This window comes from Gadus chalcogrammus, chromosome 4 (assembly GCF_026213295.1).
Source record: "Gadus chalcogrammus isolate NIFS_2021 chromosome 4, NIFS_Gcha_1.0, whole genome shotgun sequence".
Classification (NCBI taxonomy): Eukaryota; Metazoa; Chordata; class Actinopteri; order Gadiformes; family Gadidae; genus Gadus; species Gadus chalcogrammus.
In genome coordinates, this window is record NC_079415.1 from 18,112,531 (window position 1) to 18,134,359 (window position 21,829).

A 21,829-nucleotide genomic window follows, 5' to 3' on the forward strand; every position below is an offset into this window, starting at 1 on the left:
CGCCCGTCCACCACCACCACCTCGTGGTGCTGGGCCAGGAAGCTCTCCAGCGCCGCCTCGGGGGTCCGGGCGATGGTGCAGCTGAAACCGGCCCGGTCGCAGGCCCACCAGAAGGCATCGCTCTGACTGTCCTCCTTGGCAAACACTAGCAGCACCTGGTGGAGGAGAGGTGTTCTTTAGTCCCACACTGGATTGACCGCATCTTACAGGGTTTATTAAGTTAATACTGCGTCATGAGAGAGATGCTTTCACTCAGAGGATCTACACAGGGAGGACATTAGGAGCAGGGAGGTAATAGGAGCAGGGAGGTCATTAGGAGGTCATTAGGAGCAGGGAGGTCACCAGGAGGTCATTAGGAGCAGGGAGGTCATTAGGAGCAGGGAGGTCATTAGGAGCAGGGAGGTCATAGGATCAGGGAGGTCATTAGGAGGTCATTAGGAGCAGGGAGGTCATTAGGAGCAGGGAGGTCATTAGGAGGTCATAGGAGCAGGGAGGTCATAAGGAGGTCATAAGGAGGTCATAGGAGCAGGGAGGTCATAGGAGCCGGGAGGTCAAAAGGAGGTCATAATGAGCAGGGAGGTCATAGGAGCAGGGAGGTCATAGGAGCAGGGAGGTCATAGGAGCAGGGAGGTCATTAGGTGCAGGGAGGTCATATGGAGGTCATAAGGAGGTCATAGGAGCAGGGAGGTCATAGGAGCAGGGAGGTCATAATGAGCAGGGAGGTCATTAGGAGCAGGGAGGTCATTAGGAGGTCATAAGGAGCAGGGAGGTCATTAGGAGCTGGGAGGTCATATGGAGGTAATTAGGAGGTCATAAGTACCAGGGAGGTCAATAGGAGCAGGTAGGTCAATGGGAGGTCATTAGGAGGTCATTATTTATCACTATAGTGTTGTGAAAAACAGTTGATTGTACACCCTTCAACAAAATATCTACAGAGATAGAAAAAAAGTAATCTATAGATATATATAGTGTGAGAGAGAGGTAGAGGGAGAGAGGGAGAGAGGGAGAGAGGGAGAGAAAAGTAGGGGGAGAGAGGTAGAGATGTAGAAATGTGGAGAATAGTGGTAGAGGTAGAGAGAGAGTGAGCGAGGAAGAGATGTTGAGAGAGAGTGGTAGGGAGAAAGAGGGAGAGAGAGAGAGAGCAGGTCTTTATTGGCGAGTGTATGTGAAAGGTCCACAGCTTTGATCTGGTGGCTGGACTGTGTAACTGTAGTACTGTTTTTTGTAACCATGGTGCTAGCTTGTGAAATTCCACACAAACAGAACCCACTCGACCCTGATGACGTCATGGCCCGCGGTGCTCTGACTCCCCATAAGACCGGACAGCCGTGATGCGGTGCGCCTTGGTTACACATCCACGGCTGGAATACTATACGGTAACTACGGCGTATTACGTGAAGAAACACCCAACAGCAGGTCAGAGTTAGTCAGCCGCCCACTGTCAACAATCAAGGGGGGACAGGATGTTTGATTGACATAAACTGGCAACCCAAAACTGCTGGTAACAATTTACAGCCACATGTCATGTGTTCAACCCACAGAGGGCAAACTGAGTTCATATTTACATCTAATCTGATTTGGACCAGGATCAATCCATAGCTATGTAACTTGTTACACCACTTTTCATCTAAATTAGCCTCCGAGTATCACAGACACCTACTGGAAGTTTCATTGATTATGAACGGAAAGCCGTCTATGAAATGTTTCTAAAAGTGAGGGCATCTCGTCCATCTTTATAGAGGTCAAAGGTTAATCCTTTCTGTTTGCGTTGCCCGGTTCAAACCATCTGAAGTTGTGAGAATAGCTTATAAATCAGATTCACAACATGGAGCAACATTCAGTGAACTATTTTTTCCATGTTAGGAACCAATAGTATAATAATTCATATTTATACACAGGTAATAGTTACTCTAGTTTTATGTGTTTGTGTTTTAGGTTGAGCAAATAAGATCACTGAGGGGATATTTGGATACATAGGAAGAAGTCTCCTTCTGCAGCTGTGCGCGTCTGTGTGTGTGTGTGTGTGTGTGTGTGTGTGTGTGTGTGTGTGTGTGTGTGTGCGTGTGTGCGTGCGTGCGTGCGTGCGTGCGTGCGTGCGTGCGTGCGTGCGTGCGTGCGTGCGTGCGTGCGTGCGTGCGTGCGTGCGTGCGTGCGTGTGTGTGCATGCCTGTGTGCATATATTTGTGTGTGTGTTTAGTGGGGTCTTAAGGTCATGGATGCAGCAACAGACGGGTGTGTTGCATGATGGGCCGGGTATCGTCCAACTCAGTGGGACCATACTGTGATTTCCAACTGAAGACCGCACCAGTGTCATTGACCACCATATCACTGAGATTATTGAGCAGGTTTACAAGAAGCTGCACAGATGTTATAGAAGAGAGAGACCCAATGTGTCTGGTATAGGTCATTGATCCCACCCAAAGATCTATCATCACCGCTCAATGGCTTCATTACTGTCCGACAACAGACTGAACTCGTGGAGAGAGGGATTCCTGGTCAAAACGTCCCAGGCTGTGTTTGTCTGCGGTGTGACGATACAGATCAAGATGTTTTGTGGCTGAGGGAACAGAAGATTTCTACTCACGCCGACTGGTGCACATCTTGCCTGAGTAACAACGTTCAACTTTGAGTCAGACGTGAGGATGCAGGCTTATTGTTTTCCCCATGTCTCTATATATACATAGTATACATATATAGTGTATATGGCAGCCAAAAGTACCTTCTAAAGGTAACGGTGATGTTTTATGAAACATACACTCCATTACAGCTCATACTATAGTGCGGACGACTCCTGGTCTAAGACACTGGGTCTGATCCCTGCTGTCTGGCTGTGTGCATGAGCAAGATGCCCCTGCCTTTCAATAATGACCTGCAGCTGGATTCACTCCGAGTGTATTTAGATAGAGGCTTCTAGCTAGTAAGACACAGAAAACAAAAACCACACCAACCTGGTCCTTTCTATTTGTGTATAGTAGGACATCTGCAACGTTCATAAAAACATAAAAACAGCCTCATCGTGTAAACTTAAAGGTGAAGCATGTAACATGGACACGGAGTGTCTAAAATGGGTACTGCAGTCAGTGATGGGCAGGTTACTTGGAAAGTGTAGTGAGCTACCAGTTACTCTGCATTAAATTAAGCTTCACTACACAGAAGCTAACCCCCAATGAATTGCTAGGCAACCAAAACATGGCCAAAGTAGTAACTTTACTTTATGCTTATTCAAGGCAATCTCAGTGACCAATATAGCTGCCCTTCAGACAGACACGCAGGTAAAAATGTCCAGTTCAATCGTTCACTACACAATTGATCAAACTCTAAGCTTAGATCTTAACTCGCACCACATGCCAGAAGAAACCATGCCAGGCCTGATTGACAGGGGTTCACAGGATTCAGAAGATAGAGTTACAATTTCCATCAGAAGTCTATCCAGTTCACCTGGAATCAAAAACTGTTCAGCTCACTCTGCCATCTTTCCTTCACCTCGGTTTGTCTGGTCTGTGTGTGCGTGCGTGCGTGCGTGCGTGCGTGCATATGTGTGACTATGGCCGTAGCATCAGCTCAATGATGTGTACGTGATGTCCCCGTCATACGGAAGTGCTTCTTTAAGCTCCTACCGACACAGAACACCTGACGTCTTCCTGACGTCAGGTGTTATGGTCCGTGTTTGGGGTCCTGACTCTTAGATTCATTTCAGACTGCAGCAGAAAGCTGCACGACTACGCTGTTGATCAATAAAAGCGCTTAGCTACTGAAAAGCTATTTCATTCACAAAACAGCAATGTTACCAACTAGTACCACCACTGCTTGTCGAGACGCTACCGCCAAACACTGACCGCATCCAAACTCAATGTAGAGAAGGTTGTCTCCACCCGCCCCTCTCCACACTGGAAGAGGCCACACTTTAGTTTAAGATAAGCGCGATTTTGATGTTTGAAATTAAAAAAAGGGGGATCAGAGTGTCTGTGTTTGTTATAGATATAAAAACAAGGCTGTATTGAGAGGCGTATGGTGTTGTTCTGTAAGTCAGTTCTCGACTTTTAGGATACAGTTCAGTTCTCATTCATCTGCCTCATCTCCTTTTTTGAGAAGTACTTCAATATTGTGTAATTCTTCTGCGGTTATGCAGATGTTTGTATGGGTTGTGAAAACATATTGTACCTCTCATTAAACAACACAATATTTGATAGGAAAAACCATTGACATTTCAGCAGGTGAAACCAACAGAATATATTCAAAGATCACATGCTGAGGCCAGTATGGTAAACCAAGGGAGCTTACCTGGATCGGCCCTTGGATAAGTCTCATGGGCCCCACACATTGTTCTGTAGAGGAAACCTGAAAATAAACAAATGATATGAGTAAAACACTCAAACAATCCAGCACCAACACACACAAACACAATCCCACCTTGTTGCTTACCATTCTACCATTGACTTCCATGAGCATATTGACACACTCTGCCGCGGCCTTCACCGTGTCTCTGTCTGCCTGTTTTTGGGTACATTGTGGTTCGACCTCCCCCTGATAGCCAACAGCGTGGCACGTAGGTTTCCCCTCAAGGCTGCTGGACAGCCAAGCCCCCGTCGGTGTGCTATCAGCGTTTATAATCTCCTGGTTTCTACGGTTGCACATGCGTCTGGCCTGAGATATTCGATGGCGTCACACATTGAGAGAGACGCTATGTTGAGGGAGGACTTAAGCAGCACACCCACAGCAAAGCTCCACCGCTGCTAATACCTCTGTAAGAGGGTTGCAGTGGTTCAAGGTTGCACCGCTAATACATAACGCTGTGTGTGTGTGTGTGTGTGTGTGTGTGTGTGTGTGTGTGTGTGTGGTGTGTGTGTGCGTGTGTGTGTGGTGTGTGTGTGTGTGTGTGTGTGTGTGTGCCTGGGTAGGAGAATGTGTTTGTGTTTGTACGTCGGGGGGGGGGAGAATGTGAGTGTGTGTGTTTTTGAGCACACTTCTTAGCCATGTGCGTCATTATGTCATGAAAAAACTTCTGATTCTCAGTTGAGGCAAACACACACACACACACCACACACACACACACACACACACACAACCTCACCTACCCCCGTCTTTCTGTCTCAGTCTCGCTCTCCCTCTCTTGCAACACACACATCCAGACAGAGAGAGGCAGGCTGTATTTATATCACACACATAATGTTTCAACGAGTGTGGATGCCTTTCAAAACGGCTCTGCACTGTTCGGTTTTACTCTGTTTATTCTAGTCGATTAGTTGTTTAATGTTCGTCCATTTTGTATCGCTTAGGTATTCTCACTACATGTTAACATGTTCATGTTACGTAATTTTTCTAATGTTATGATTCCATTTTATTTTGCAACATGAATGCAAACTCAAAGATGAATTAACTTAAAATGTAATAATTAATAATCGTTATCGTTATGTGGATGATGCACTAATGACGGCCAGAGGATACTTTGGATTGTGTACAGTACCACTGTCCTTCTGTCTTTCTGTCCTTCTACTTTGCAGCACTATGAAGTACACTCACAAAACTGCTGGAGCGCACGAATCACCACAAAACACTGCGCAAACACACACACACACACCATAGCAATGAATTAACTATCACTTATCTGTTACACAAATGTCCAGAAGATTAATTCACAAAAATAAATAACAGCGTTCCTTGCAAACCATGCGTTTATTTTACAAGAATGGAGAAACACACACTTGTGCCCTCAGAATCTCATGATAGGTGAAGAGATCAGGCTAGGCTTTCCTCCTCTTAAAAGGTTTTTGCATGGATGAAGGAATAGTTAATTTGCCCTTTCTTTGTTAACTTTACATTCGCTTGGACAAAACCAAACTCCCAAACCAACAAAAGACGGGACATGGTGACTGTAGGACATTCAAATGAATGGAACAGAAGAAGAGAGGAGTCCTGCAACGCACTCTGCTCCTCAGGGGAGGGAGAGGAGGAGGTACAGTACAGCGTGGTACGGCCTACTCTGCTGGTCCAGCATGTGCTTGTCTTAACTGCTCTGAGGGTCAAAGATCAGAAATAAAGCGATGTATTGTCGTCATTGTATTATAATTTCACAATACACTTTGGTATTATGCTTGATTCAGAGAATAGTTGTTCATTCTCAATGCATACCCTTTTAATTCAAACTGATAATAAAAAGTTATTGTTATAAACCATAATTTCTCCCACCCCCCTGCAGAATATGCGTAGTTAGAGTGTCACCACTTCCCTTCATCTCTATATAGAATAAATATAGAAATGTAGAATGCATTCCATAAACAGCCTTGGTCATGTTGTATGAAAATATATTATTTTATTCTTTTATATATTTATATTATGTTTCCATATATATCACTTATTTATTTTTTCGTTTTGTGATCTCATCCAGCGTTTTTTGCAGTCTTGTTTTCTTCCCCGAACCCAAAAGATAATGATTTTTTCTCTTTGGTTTATTATGAATTCAGAACATTTGCATAATTGCATTTACTGATACTATCCCTGGGATTGTATCAGCTATTGAGCATGTGACTGTTTACTCCCCAGAGGGGTACACAATGTATACAAACATGAACACACACTACACACACACACACACACACACACACACACACACACACACACACACACACACACACACCACACACACACACACACACACACACACACACACACACACACACACACACACAGGCGAGTTACAGCTGATTAGGAAGTAACCAAAAAGAAACTGAATAGCATCATTGAACCAAAAAGAAACTGAATAGCATCATTGATATCATTGGACAATTAAGACGTTTTTATAGATGTCCAGTTGTATTTTATTGTTACAGTAATACAGGATGCACGATCTAACCACATGAGACACAACGGAACATTGTCATCACTTCAGAAACTCCCCTCAACTTTTTTTCGCTAAATTCACTAGTTACGCTCAATTCACTAATTTGTGAAGAAATCATGTCAAGAAGAAACTGATGGTTTTAAGATGTTTTCTCTTTAAATCCATTAACAATGACCAAATATTGTTATGTTCTGGTTTCTTAACAGGATAGCAGATGGAAAAACTATGGTGAATAGTTTTTTTCACCATAAAAAATACTATTAAAAAAAAACTATAATCAATCATTTATTGATTATACAATAATCAATAAATGATCATCAATCATTTATTGATGCACTTGCAAATGCCAAAAGTCATACCCCACCAGGTCGATACTGAATAAATATATACTGTATTTCAATACGATACAGAGATAGATATAAATAGACATATATACATAAATATAGATAGATATAAAGATATTGACAGATAGATGGATAGCAAGATATAATGAGAGAGAGAGAGAGAGAGAGAGAGAGAGAGAGAGAGAGAGAGAGAGAGAGAGAGAGAGAGAGAGAGAGAGAGAGAGAGAGAGAGAGAGAGAGAGAGAGAGAGAGAGAGACAGAGAGACAGACAGACAGACAGACAGACAGACAGACAGACAGACAGACAGACAGACAGACAGACAGACAGACAGACAGACAGATTAAGAGGGCAGACTACTTTATTAATCTCTAAAGGTAAATTTAAGTAGTCTAATCTACCGGTGGACAAACGGCATTGATGGTGACAATAACTGAAACAGATGTATCGGTGCCGTGTGCCTTAAGTTACTACGCACATGTCTGCATGTGTACACACACGTACGTCCAACTGTAGTAGACTCTACCGCACCAACCTTGACGCTGGAGCGGCTGGTCTGCGTCTCGGCCTCAATGCGGACGTGTCCGCCGCCGCTGCGCTCGTTCCCGCGATCCCGGTGCGAGTTATTCCTCGAGTGCCGACTCTGGTAGGTGATGACGGGGTTGATGCTGTCCGCCGCGTCGGTCTTGATGAATAACCCGTGCAACGTGGCCGCGGTGCCCTGGGAGATCGTGGTGGTCTGATGCGGCGAGTTGGATTCGTCCGAGTCTCGGCAGTAGATGACCCCGCTCTGAGAGACGTGGATACTAGGGGCGCACCCCATACCTTAAGGCGACCCCTGCCCTCCTGGTCAGATCCCCCTCCCCGCCCCTGCTAATAACACACGCGACCGCGCACTCGCCAACCACCTTGAAGGTGATACCTTTCCCGGTTGAACGGCCGCTGTTTCCTCCCAGCATCGGTAGAGGTCGGGAAGCCCTCGCCCTCAGCCCGATGCTACAGCACCGCCACCCTGCTGCCGCGCTCCGTCAGGGGACATGAGAGACAAGAGAGGCGGAACGTGCACAGGCCCACATAGCGGCACAGCTTTACATCAAACTGCTCATGGATCTCATTCTTTCTTAACCTATATTGCTATTGCATTTCCTAGAGCGGACTGGGGGAGGGGGTGTTGGTGGGGGTGTGGTGGAAGGGGGCGATCGCAATTCCCCGCCGCAACGGTAGGAGTCCGTAGGCTATATCAAATAAGACACGAACGTCGGCTACATGATCATCACACAGGCAGCTATTAGATGCGGTAAATGGGCTCAGAGAGCATCACTCTGTCGCTGCGCTGTTCCGCCGCCAATCTGTTCCCTCTCCTCCCGGTCCGTTCTCGCGGTAACGCTGAGCGCCCGGCTCCTCATGCTTCTAGCGCGATCTCAACTGAGAGGTAGAGTCGTGTTGTTTTGAACGGAGCAGCGTACCGAATGCTCGAATGCTGCAGGTTGTATTGTTTCTCTTGTTGGATAAAGGACTCGTGTCTATTTGGGAAGCGAAAACGACGCCACGTTATTAGGCGTATATGTCCCGACAAGGCCGTATGCTCTGGGCTGAACCACATAGATTCCACCGGACCGTTCACCCTGTTGATACTGCGATAGAGACGCGCTCTTCTCTGCTCTCTCTCTCTCGGCTCTCTCGGCTCTCTCTCTCTCTCTCTCTCTCTGCTCTCTCTCTGCTCTCTCGGCTCTCTCTCTCTCCTCTCTCTCTCTCTCTCTCTCTCTCTCTCTCGCTCTCTCTCTCCCCCCCCTCTCCCCCCCCCCCCCCCCCCTCTCCCCCCCCCCCCCCCTCCCCCCCCCCCCTCCTCTCTCACCCCCCCTCTCTCTCTCTCTCTCCTCTCTCTCTCTCTCTCTCTCTCTCTCTCTCTCTCTCTCTCTCTCTCTCTCTCTCTCTCCCTCTATCATTATGTTGGAATAAGTTTGTCTTTGATCCGACCCTTTGTGGAGGAATTGACTCAAATCAACGGCCAGAAAGCGCCTCCATCCTGAAGCTCCGACCATAGCTAAACCAGACCAGGCCAGAGCACACTATTATTATATCGGTATGCAAAAGGTGATGTAGGTAAGATTGAGAATCGGTGAAAACCTCTTCGTGTCAATGATATATATGATGATATAAATCACTCTGCTTCACATTAACATTAATTCATTAGATTAACAATGTAATCTATTAACTCCCAGAATCACACATGTCAACAAAACAACTGTCAACAGACTTGACTGGGTGCAAAATAAATAATAATAATAATAATAATAAACAGATAAAGGTGGGCTACTACCTGATATAAGTGGCTGACCTGTGGTCACTTGTAAAGCCACACAACGTAAAAGCTAGTTTGCAGGAACATGTTAAGGCCTATGTGTTGCTTGGCAACAGTTTCACACACCAGTTGCAGAACTATTTTTGCAAAAATGATTAAATAGCCTAAACAAGCAAATTATATAAATTCGTCTTATCTTATTAATACCAACCTGGTCTCACAGGAATCCGTGAAATGACCACGGACGCTTAACTCAAAATCCATGGAATCCTCAAGGAAACACGACATTTTCTGTGATATGGCCAAGGATTTTGCTCCAATAGAAGTTAACGACACTCCTATTCCGTGGACCGTGGCACACAAACAGATCCCCACGACCGAGTCGACCACGGGCGCTTAACTCAAAATCCGTGGTGGCCTCACGGAATCACTTAAAGGCTGTGCTGCAGGGTTCATTTTCCAACGAATTTGTGCAATTTGCTTGTTGGTAATAAAGATTTAAACTGTTATCCATTGTATTTAATGTTGTTAGGTATCACAAAACGGAATGTAATATGAGAAAGTAGGTACTATTTTAGCGGTTTGTGATTGATTCTCATTTCCCCCAGAATGCATTGCATGACGTCACATTGGGGAGACACGGACCAAAGCCGCATTGAGACCTTTGAGAGTAGAGACTATTAAGAGAGTGTTCAGCAGATTATACAGATGCATCGATAAATACATCGATATATATAGTTAGTATTTGCTACACCTGAACATCCGAAGATGGCGCAATTTGATTGGTTCGCTATCTCGGGATATTCTGCAGTATCCCATGATTGAGATCTCAAACTCGAGATATCATTTTCAACACAAAAAATGTCCGCTAATAAAAACTAATAAACCGCTAATAAAAACAAATAAATCACGTTTAGAATAATTGTTAATTAATAGCCTAGATAGATAGATAGGCTAGTCAAGTCTTTATTAATGCCAAACGACACAAATCGTCGGGAATTCATTTAGGTGATTCGGCTCACACAGGAAGATACAAGACCACACGGAACAAGGGAGACAACAAGTCTGACTGGAAATACACAAAATACATCACATTAAAACTAGACAAATGCGTTGTTAGACAGACAGACAGACAGACAGACAGACAGACAGACAGACAGACAGACAGACAGACAGACAGACAGACAGACAGATAGATAGATAGATAGATAGATAGATAGATAGATAGATAGATAGATAGATAGATAGATAGATAGATAGATAGATAGATAGATAGATAGATAGATAGATAAAAAGGTTATAGGCCTATGCTTTGCCAAGCAGAGCCAGCCAGTCCTGTGTGCGTATGCAAATTATCCATGTGTGCCATACGTAATGTTGAGAAGTCATACTAAAAACGGCAAGTGTAATCCTCATAAAATTAGGGCTACTAACCTCAGGAGTAGTTAAAGTTATTGCCTAAAGAGGGCGCACTATGCGTGCCGTTCAAAGGAACTCCCCACGAATTAGAAACCCCTTTTTTCTCCCACGATTTCCCATGAAACGTGTTGTAAGAAGTTCCTGGATTTCGGCATGAAATAACAGATGAAACACTCTAAATATTATCATCGTTTACATGCAATTATACTAATAAGATAAACTTCCAACTAGACGTCCAACTTGAGAGTGTCAACTGAAGTGATATCTGATCGAAAACTCTGGTGAGTGAACACGAGTTGGCTAGTCACTAGCCTACTAGAATCATAGTGAACTTGGGAGAGAACTAATACTGCTTATAAGTTGCTGTTTGAAAGATTACCTTTTCAAAAATTTGAAAAATCTTGTCTGCCAATGCCGAACTACTTATTCTGCCATTGACACATTTGGTGTTTGGTGGATTGGATGATTGAGGTTTGAAGAAACAAGACACATCGGCAATTTAACAATTTATTAATTTCACAAACAGGAGCCTCGGTAGCGTGTGGAAGAACCATACACAGCCACAACAGCCTGGCACCCAGTGGCGGTTCCTAAGAGGAGGCAATGGAAGCAACGCCTCCTCGTGATTTTCCATTATTTTTTTGCCTTTGAGAATAAAAAATAACCAATCACAATTCAGTTTTACTGTTGCGAGGTAAATCATCTATACCATGTTAAGCATAGGAAGGGAGGCCAGCCTCATCTACTCCTTGCAACCAATCACAAATCTGCATTTTTTTAAAGAATGTTCTGAGCAAATTAGCGTTCTTTCTAGTCAGTTGCCGCGGCTAACAAAGATAACATTCACATCTACATTTAGGGAATTTAGCAGACGCTTTTATCCAAAGCAACTTTTATCGACTAACAACGATATCAACATGGAGGAGAATATAATTCAATGTCTACAAGAACACAATTTTCGAGGCTACAGTTTGAGCATCAGCTGAAGATAAAAGAGAATGGAAGACCAACATCGAAACTGAACTTGATCCAGACCACAAAAGCAGGTGGCTCAGGAAGCTTCAAGGAGGAGAACTACGCTCGGACGGAATGGCTAGCTGGCTCTGATCTGAAATCATTCTGCTGGCCTTGTATTCTGTTTGATGAATCACCTACACCTAACCCATGGATTAGCAGTGGATTTGATGACTTAAAGGATTTGCAAAGAGCCATGGAGAGACATGGCAAGTCCAAGAGCCACATTAATTCCAACTTAAAGTTGAAACTGTTTGGACGTGTGCGGATTGATGAAGCCCTCAGCCAGGCAGCTAGCATCGCTACCCAGCGCCACAATGAACTTTTGAGAAGAAATCGGGAGATAGGCCTACGTAAAATGATGATTGCAGTGGTATATCTTGGGAAGCAAGAGCAGGCCTTCCGTGGGCACAATGTCAGCTCCTGTGCTAGCTCAACATCTAGAATCAGCCACAGTTTTCAAAGGGACATCAAAAGCCGTACAGAACGACATCATTCATAGCATAGCAATGGTGAATGAGGCAGACATCGATCACGAAATTAGTGCAGCTCCATTCATCGCCGTGCAAGCTGACGATACAACTGATGTTACCTGCAAGTGTCAGCTCTGTCATCATGTGCGAATGATTCTTAGGATTTGAGGATGTCAGTGCAGAAAGAGATGCCGCGGCTCAAACTGAAGTTGTAATGGGAACATCAAGAAAGTACAATTCGGAGGAGAAATTAATATAATCTACACTGTTGTATGTGTAACCAGGGTAAGCGGATCGGATAATAATCAGCTTACTTACCTTCTAACGAAGCCGAAGCTGGACGCATGTGAGATCCGCTGGGTGTCTAAGCTGGCGTCGTTGACCTTTGATCTCAAGCACCTGCCTGGGAAGTAAAATGTAGTGACAGATGCCTTGAGTCGCGATCCCTTTGCGAAAACCATTGGCCGGAGGCTACTTAAGGAGCCCTATTCCACTCTGACTCAGGAAGCCGATGAGGTGGAAGAGGATTCTGTGCAGGATGTTTTCAGGCTCAGCTGCCAGTCTCAAACCCTCAGACTGGAAAACCATCCACTAACCAGGACGGGGTATGACTCAGCCGAGATCAGAGCTCTTTGTCAGACCCACTGTGCCTGGAATGACACAGCAGAGTCCAGGGCACTCTACTTAACACAAAAAGTCCAACAACTTTCAAGTGGTCAGGATGTGCTGCCCACGTTCTCTGCCCAGGAGCAGTTCCTGGGCAGAGAACTGATCTGATCTTGATCTTGGCTCAAGAGCAAGATCCAGTCATCTCCAAGGTGTTGCCCTTTGTTTCTACCAGGAGACGACCGTCTAGGCGGGAAAGGCATGGTGCTGACTCAAAGGTCCTCAGATTGTTGAAGCAATGGGACAGGCTGGAAGTCCATGATGGAGTTCTGTATCGGGTCTCAAGAGATCCTGTTTCCAAGCAGCGACGATCCCAATTTGTGTTGCCTCAGAGTCTAAAGGACAAAGCATTGTCCAGCATTCATGATCTGGCAGGTCATCAGGGCCAGGACCGTACTCTTTCGCTTGCAAGACAGCGTTTCTACTGGCCACATATGGAAAAGGATGTGAGGGCACATGTAAATTGCTGTCAGAGATGTGTGTTTGGGAAGTCACCGGAACCAGCTGCTCGTGCTCCCCTGGAAAGCATCAAGAGCTCAGCTCAAATGGAGTTAGTGTGCATGGATTTCTGGACTGCCGAAGACAGCAAGCAGCGGTCTGTTGATGTTTTGGTGGTCACCGACACCGACCACTACACCAATCTAGCTCATGCCTTCCCTTGTGCGAATCAAACAGCGAAGCAAGTCGCAAGGAAGCTTTGGGATAATGTGTTCTGTGTTTATGGTTTCCCGGCGAGGATACATTCCGACCAGGGCGCCAATTTCGAGAGCAACCTGATTGCAGAGCTCCTCCGATTGGCTGGTGTTGCAAAATCCCACATGACAGCTTACCATCCGATCGGCAATGGGGGAACCGAGCGATTCAACCGCACCTTGGGCAACATGCTCTGCGCCCTTCCCCTAAAGGAAAAACAGCAATGGCCACAACAAGTCCAGACCTTCACATTCGCATACAACGCCACCGTCCACGAGACGACGGGTTACGCACAATTTTTCCTCATGTTTGGCCGTGTCCCTAGACTGCCGGTGGACGTCATGTTCAGGCGGGTTCTGGACGACCCTGAAGTTGTTGACTACGACACATATGCAAAGTCCCTGCTTTCTTGCTTGAAAAGTGCTATGGAGATCGCTCAGAAACATACTTCCTCTGAGCAGCGGCACCAGACCCGGCAATACAACAAACGAGCCAACGGCACCTTCCTGTCAGTGGGAGATCGTGTGTTGGTATCAAATAAAGGGGAACGAGGAAAGAGGAAGTTAGCCGACAAATGGGAGGATGGAGTGTACACAGTGGTTGGGGTGAATCCCAGTATCAACGTCTACAAAATACAGGATGCAGTTGGACACACGATAGTTGTGCACAAGAATCTCTTACTGGAAGTGAACTTCTTGCCTCTCCCTGGATTGGACCAAGCCAAGTCTGCTGGTGCAACTGATCAGTCGTGGGCTGAAGAGGAGTCTGATGAGGAAGATTGCGTCGCTGATGATGATGACATGGCTTCAGTATCTGGAGAATTGACTCAGGGTGATATTGCCAAGGACGTCTGTGTCAGATTCCAGAGATGAAGAGGAGCTCTCAATCTCGTCACTTGACGACTCACCTGAGTCCGAGTTGACTGTAACAGAAGAGCATGCTCAGCCTGGTCCAGCACTCAGTCCTGCTGCTGTTATCGATGACTGTCCACCCATCTCAGTCGCTCCGCACAGAGACACGCTGCGATCTCAGCATGCTGACACCTCAGGTCACACTGACTCTCATGCACACACTTAGGATGATGGCACTGTCAGAACACGTGCTGGAAGATTGGTGAAATCAATGAACAGACTGATTGAATCTATGGTTCAGAAACCTTTTTTTGAAAGGTCCAAGCTTTTTATTGACGGCCGTTCCCAGCAGTTTTAGAAATTGGGCCTTTAATAAGCGTTGAAAGTGCTTATGTGATAAGTTTTCTTGGGGCCAGCTTTGAGGTTTTATACACCTACAAATGTCTATGGACTAAGTATTTTGGGCCAAATGTTGTGTGACGTACGAGGCCTCACATTAAGCTAAAGGTAATCTAGAGATTTGATCAACCTCTTTCTTTCCTGAACCTTGTATTAAGGTAACTTTCGAGTTGACTATGTGGACTAGGTCCATCTTTCATTTGTGCCAGGTTGTGTCAGTGATAGACTTTTTGTAAGCCTGAGAAGACGTCCTTAAATCAAGATGTTGGTGAATTTCAGGAGGGGTGTATGTTACCAGGGTGAAACGACGTGTTTTAGTTTTGTTGAAATGTCACCAAATGCTGATTAATATTAAACAAGTATGTGTTTAAGTTATGTTCAAGGTACCTTTTTGTAACCTGTTCCAACTCCCATGTTAATGTGTTTATTATACCTGTACTGTCGCTTTAAGAAAAGTTAATGTTTAGTGACGTATTTGCAGCGCCAAGCTCAGAATGCGGTTGGCTATCTGAGGGGAGGAGGGAATGTGGTCCTGTCTACGACAGTTTACATGCGGTGACATGATTTTCTTTGGCTCATGCAGATATCAATAAATGAGAAAGCCACCCTCCATTGTTGTCCAGCCGTCCTTCCACCCATCCAGCGCATTCACCAAGAACACGACGCAGACCATCATATCCGTTAACGGATGTGTGCCCATTGATGAACAGTAGCAGTGCGGGCACACTCGTTACATATGCATATCGTTTACTCTGTCTTGGTTGTTCAGGGATTGCTGTCCCATTAAATGTTAGTTTAATGTTTTGGTTTTCTAACGAAATAAACGAGTCACACATTCGTGTGCCCAACGTGAGGAATTGTCTCTTTCCATTTAATGCAATTTCCACAATATTATATTTATATGATTGGAAGATACATGTTGTTGACCCTGTACGCTGCCTGCCATGCATTACATTTAAGCAGCACGCACCATGAATGAACTTAACTTTATGAAGTTGAACTTTGTCTGCACGTTTGATAAAAAGTTTAGAAGCATTGCACTCTGCTGACACACTGTTAAGTATCTAGTTTATTTAAGTTTATCCTCTCACCTCCAAACGACGCGTCACGCGAGTATGTTTTTTTTAAAGTGGTGTTGGCCTACGCTTTAGAAAAGACATGCATATGCGGGTGCACTGCGCGCGTTCATGAATGCGCGTTCATGTTTGCCTCCCTGTTGAGCTCGGCCAGGAACAGCTAATGCTGGCACCTCCTCCTCATGCCAGTCACCAGCCTGGTCACACACTGCTGTGGGATGGCATCCCATTCTTCACCAGCATTTGTCGCAGGTCAGCCAACGTGGTTGTGTTGGTCACTCTGGCACAAACAGCATGCCCAACCTGATCGAACAAGTGTTCAATTGGGTTGAGGTCAGGACTGCTAGCAGGCCATTCCATCCTCTCCACTCCAACATTCTGGAGGTAGTCTCTGATAAATCCGCCCTGTAGGGGCGAGCGTTGTCATCTTGGAGGATAGAGTTCGGTCCCAGACTGTGGAGATATGGGATTGCCACTGGTTGCAGAATCTCATCTCTATATCTCCCGGCATTGAGATTGCCTCCAATGATGACAAGCCTAGTTTTTCCAGTGAGGGAGATGCCGACCCACACCATCACACTGCCTCCACCAAAATATGTTATTCAATTGGTGCAGCAATCAGCATAGTGTTCTCTGCGTCTTCTCCTCACTTTGACCCTACGATCCAACTACCGTAGGCAGAATCTGGACTCATCACTGAACATAATGTTCCTCCACATGTTCAGGTTCCAGTGCACGTGTTGCCGACACCAGCGCAAACGGGCCTGTCATGTGTGAAGGGCAGTCATGGCAGGACTTCTGGCAGCCCTATGAGACCGGAGATTGGCTGCGTGTCATCTGTTGTGGATTGTCTGGGCCGAGAGCCGTCGGCCATATTGTCCTGCTAACCTTGACAGCAAATCTGTAGAAGACAGCCTATGGCACCTAAGTGCTGACAGGGTGATGAAATGGTCTTCTGGGGGTGTCGTCTACTTGGGACGCCCACTTCGCGGCCTGTCTTTGACATCCCCCGTTATATGGAACTTTGCCTTCAGTTTGGAGAGGGTACTAGGGCTCACTCCAAATAATGCCGCAACTTGGTTTTTGCAGAACACTAGTTTGAAGTTGCCCTATCGCAAGGGCCCTATCCAGATCAGTCAAACGCGGCATGCCGATTCTTGTAGCAGACACTTACGCCTCGTGCCCACTGCACCGTCAGTCAAAGGTCGATAGTTACGTATTGTAACTCTAGATTCTATGAGTATAGGCGCAGCCTTTTAAGGCTATCGCTATTGGGTTATCCCTAGGCGTGAGCCGTAGCACTGAAAAATTTGTAATCCCCGCCCCCCAACAGCGTGGGCCTCAATTACGTCCGCGTGCCTCAACGACGTCCGCATTTCGCATATATAGTCGGGCGCCGGCGGACGTTCTGCTCCCAATAAACAGCTTTTCTTCAGCTATTTAAAGGACAATGAGGCCGACACTTAAAAGGCTGCGCCTATACTCATAGAATCTAGAGTTACAATACGTAACTATCGTTCTATGTCGTATAGGCTGGGTGTGGATGGGCGTGAGGAATCGATTACTCGAGTACTCCTTGTTACTAATGAACTCGGTTGGTGGACAGGCAAACTCGAGTTTGCATATACACACACAAACAAAGTTTTCTGAAGCAAATGTATCAATTTTCTGTCGGCGCCACTAACGCGTGACGTGGGCACAAAGAAAATTAAATGCATCCATTTCCATGGCGCGTTCCGTGCAGTGTGCAGGCACGCCAGAATTCAAAAAGTTAAGAGATGGCGGTTAAAGCAAACCGCAGCGAAGAATTTAAATACCTAAAGAAATAGGAGTTCAGAAGATGAAATGTAAAATATGCCAAGCGAAATCGAGCTACCAGAAAGTACTATGCGGCAACATATGCTCCTGAAACACAACGGTGAGTTGGGAAAGCAGACCCGCAGCAACGGTGAAAGTGAAAGTGTGTCGGCTATTTTCACCGCCGCAAGACGCAGCTGTAATCCCGGGCGTGTAGAGAAGATCACAACGCTGAGTATTTCCATAGTCCATTTGCTGCCGTTTTATTTGCAGCTTTAAGCATTTATTTGCAAAGGTTAGGCTACTTGTTTCGTTTTTTTTTAACTGTTAGAGGGCTTGGTTCGACGTGATTTAAATTGTGAGACGCATATTTATTTTTGTAAGGAAAATGTGTTTTGAACGTTTGCAAAAATAAATAATGTATACTCTGATAACTCTGACTGTTTTGATGGAGAATAAGCATTAGATGTTTGGTTGGTAATATTGCCGTTCATCATCAGGCCTATTCCTGCTGCAGATGCGTTGCATTCTAAAAATAGATTTGATTTAACGAGTACTCGATTGATCCTCGAGGAAGTCCTTCGATCACTCGAGTTTGGAATTTACTACTCGTGCCCATCCCTACTCCATAGGCATCCCTCTTTGCAGAGCGACAGAGGACGATATTCCTCTGGTCGAGTGAGCACTGATAGTCTCAGGCGGCTCTGCCCCCGCTGACACAGAAGCCTGTGTGATAGCATCACACAGCCAATGCGACAGCCGTTGTTTCGTCAGGGGGAGGCCCTGGGAATGTTCTCTGTAATGCACAAATAACTGTTGAGATTTGCGCAGAACCTCCGTGCGCTTCACATAACAGGCAAGCGCGCGTACGGGGCACAAGAGATGGGCTGTGGCCTCCTCCTCAGATTGATGAGGAGGAAGAGAGAAACCATTGAGTGTTATTACTCTCGATCTGAACAAACTAGTAATACTCTTAGGTGTAAAAGCCGGGTTCGGGCGTAATATGGCCGAACTGCTGTCCCCTTGTATTCTAAGACAAGAAGGGGCTACAGAGAGTGCAGACAGGTCGCTCACTCTCTTAGCTGACGTCAGGGCCAGCAGCAAAGCTGTCTGTCTTGACACAAAATTGAGGGGCACCCGGTCAAGAGGCTAAAATGGGGCTTTAGCCAGTGCGCGCAGCACCAGTGTTAAATCCCATTGTGGAGTGAGAGAGCGCGTCACGGGTCTCTCTCTCCTCACACCTTTTAGGAAGCGCTTCATTAAGGGGTGACTAAAAACAGTTTTATCCCCGAAGCCTTCGTGGCATGATGAAACAGCAGCCGCGTACGTCTTAACCGTGCTAAAGACCAGCCCTCTTTCCATCAATGTCTGGATGAAAGAGAGCACACGCGGCAAAGGGCAGGAGATGGGATCACAACCCCTCTCCGTGCACCATTTCTGGAAAGCCGCCCATTTAGCCGAGTAACAAGCTCTGGTGGAGTCAGCTCTGGCACCCTGGATGGTCCGTACAACCTCCTGGGAGAGGCCGAGACCCTCTAGGCGCTCGCGTTCAGCGGCCAGGCCCACAAGCGCTGGCCGATCTCTGGGTAATCTATGATTGCTCCCCCTGCCTGTGAGAGAGCGTCCCGCCGCCAACGGAGTTCCTTCGGCGGCCCCGAGAGCAGGCGCTGGAGGCAGGGAAACCACGGTGCACTCGTGCGTTGCGGTGCTATGAGAATCATACAAAGCCGCTCCTCTTGGACTCGGTCCAAGACTTGGGGAATCAGGGGGACGGGCGGGAAAGCGTACAGGAGTGTGTTCGGCCACGGTCTGTGAGCGAACGCATCCACCCGGAGTGGGGGATTGTCCTTCGCGCTGAGTGAGAACCACAGCTCGCACTGTGTGTTCTCCTGCGTGGCGAATAGGTTGACCTCCGCCTTCCCAAACTCGCTCCATATCTGATTGATCAGATCGTGGTGCAGAATCCAGTCTCCTGACCCCCCCTCGACATTATGTCGGCCCCTCTGTTCAGGACACCGGGGATGTACGCTGCTCTGATGGAGAGCAAATGCGTTTATATGCATGGTCACGGGGGGGGGGCAAACGCCGCCCACCACGTGAAACTCGAATGTTCCTCCCCAGCCCGACAGAGAAGCATCCGTGAACACCGAGATGTGTGACGTTGCTCTGCCTAACGGCACCCCTCTCGCGAGAGTTCGGGGATCGCCCCAGTGGGTCAAATCGGGGCCCGCCGTTGGCACACCGGGTCGATGCGCAGGCGAGAAAACCATCTCTGCAGCCGCCTCATGTGAAGCAGCCCCAGCGGCACCACCGTGTGAGCGGCTGACATCATGCCTAGCAGCCTCATGACAGAGAGGGCTGTCACGACGCTGCCCGGGGAACAGCGGCGGAGGTGGGACCACAGCGTCTCCATCCTCTGCTGTGAGTGCGGTGCTCTCATTAAAGCTGAATCCAGCTCTACCCCCAAATACATCACACTCTGTGAGGGGAGGGGGGAGCTCTTCTTCCAATTTATGGCGAAGCCTAAATTCGACAGGTGAATCACCAGCTTTTTTGTTTGAATAGCTGCTTCCTCCTTGGAGCGAGCCATCAAAAGCAGATCGTCCAAGTAGAACAGTACTCTCATTCCTGTTGCGTGAAGCGGCCGGAGAGCCGTCTTCACGCACTTGGAAAACGTTCGTGGGGCTAGAGAATAGCCGAACGGGAGACGGTTGTACTGGTAGTGTGAGCCTTGGAACGAGAAACGCAGGAATTTGGTTCCAAGGCTCACACTACCTGACACTGAACGAGCTACGTGTCATTCGTAGACAGAGAGCTTGTTTTAGCGGCCGTCTCGCCACGTGTCATGCCAGGCATGACGTGGTGAGGGGAAAGTAATGTAGGGCTGGCTCGATCAATAATAGAGATGCACCGATCAATCGGCCGCCAATTAAAAAAGCCGGTTTTGTATCCAATCGGCCACAATCGGTGACCTGCCGGTCACTGTCGTAATTTCCGGTTTTCGGCCGATCAAATCACCCGCATGCGCGGTGCGTAGCAGCTCAAGGCGCCCAGAGCGCGGGAAGAAAACATGTCGCTGATTTGGACTTATTTCACTGTGTGCCAGGACGACCCAAAACACGCTGTTTGTAATGCTTGCAAGTCAAAAATAAGCCGTGGGGGATCAACGCCTAAGACGTGATGTTGCTAGGTACGCGTCCTGCGTCCCTGACGCATTAAAATCTGAAAGGACGCACTAAACTCACTATCCATGCGTCCCGGGGACGCATCTCATTTTCCCCATGAAAACGATACATTGTGAACATTAAACAACTCGTGTTTAATCCCAGTAACTGGCCAAAGAAACCTTCTTGTGAGCAGACCGGACAAGCGCTGTTTCAACCCTCTGCGCATCTACTCGGCGCAGACGTGATCCCCTGTACAAAGTATCGCGACATGCTAATTTAGCCGCTACCAAAACAACTAGCTCGTCACCGCTGATTTCATTTCAACAATTAAAAATACGAACTTCATAGTAAATAAACCCACGTGTCCACTGCTCGATGCTGTGCTCATTCGTGTCGATTATGTTGTAACGTTTAGGGGACGTGCTGTAATGAAATAAATGAAACATAATCTGGTGGTGGTGATGAAAACTACATTGAACGGCAGCCGCCATATTGTTATGCCCAAACGGCGCCTGCGCATACATCGCGCTTCCAACGAGATCCCGTTTTTCTCGAGAAACAGGCAGAGAAGAGAGAACGCAAAAATACCACCAAAGAAAAAGATTAAACCTATTGCAGGTCAGCAAACTATTGCAGCTGCATTTTCTGTCCCCACTACCTCTGCACTCCTCCCTGACTCTGATCAGCCTAGAGAGAGTACCTCAACATTGCCTGTACCTACTTCTGCCTCCCCCTCTACTGAGCCTGATGAGCCCACTGCAGAAGAAGTGCCTCAACCTTCTACATGTTCGA

General features: G+C 46.7%; 1 protein-coding gene across 1 annotated transcript in view; it reads right to left on the minus strand.

Moving 5' to 3' along the window:
* Window positions 1-8,792, minus strand: part of pde8b (phosphodiesterase 8B) — a 32,583-nt gene extending 23,791 nt beyond the window's left edge. The window contains 3 exon segments of the mRNA XM_056587874.1: window positions 1-155; window positions 4,282-4,338; window positions 7,716-8,792. Coding sequence (XP_056443849.1) covers window positions 1-155; window positions 4,282-4,338; window positions 7,716-8,003 — 500 coding nt within the window. The 5' untranslated portion in view covers window positions 8,004-8,792.
* Between the last annotated feature and the right edge of the window lie 13,037 nt (window positions 8,793-21,829).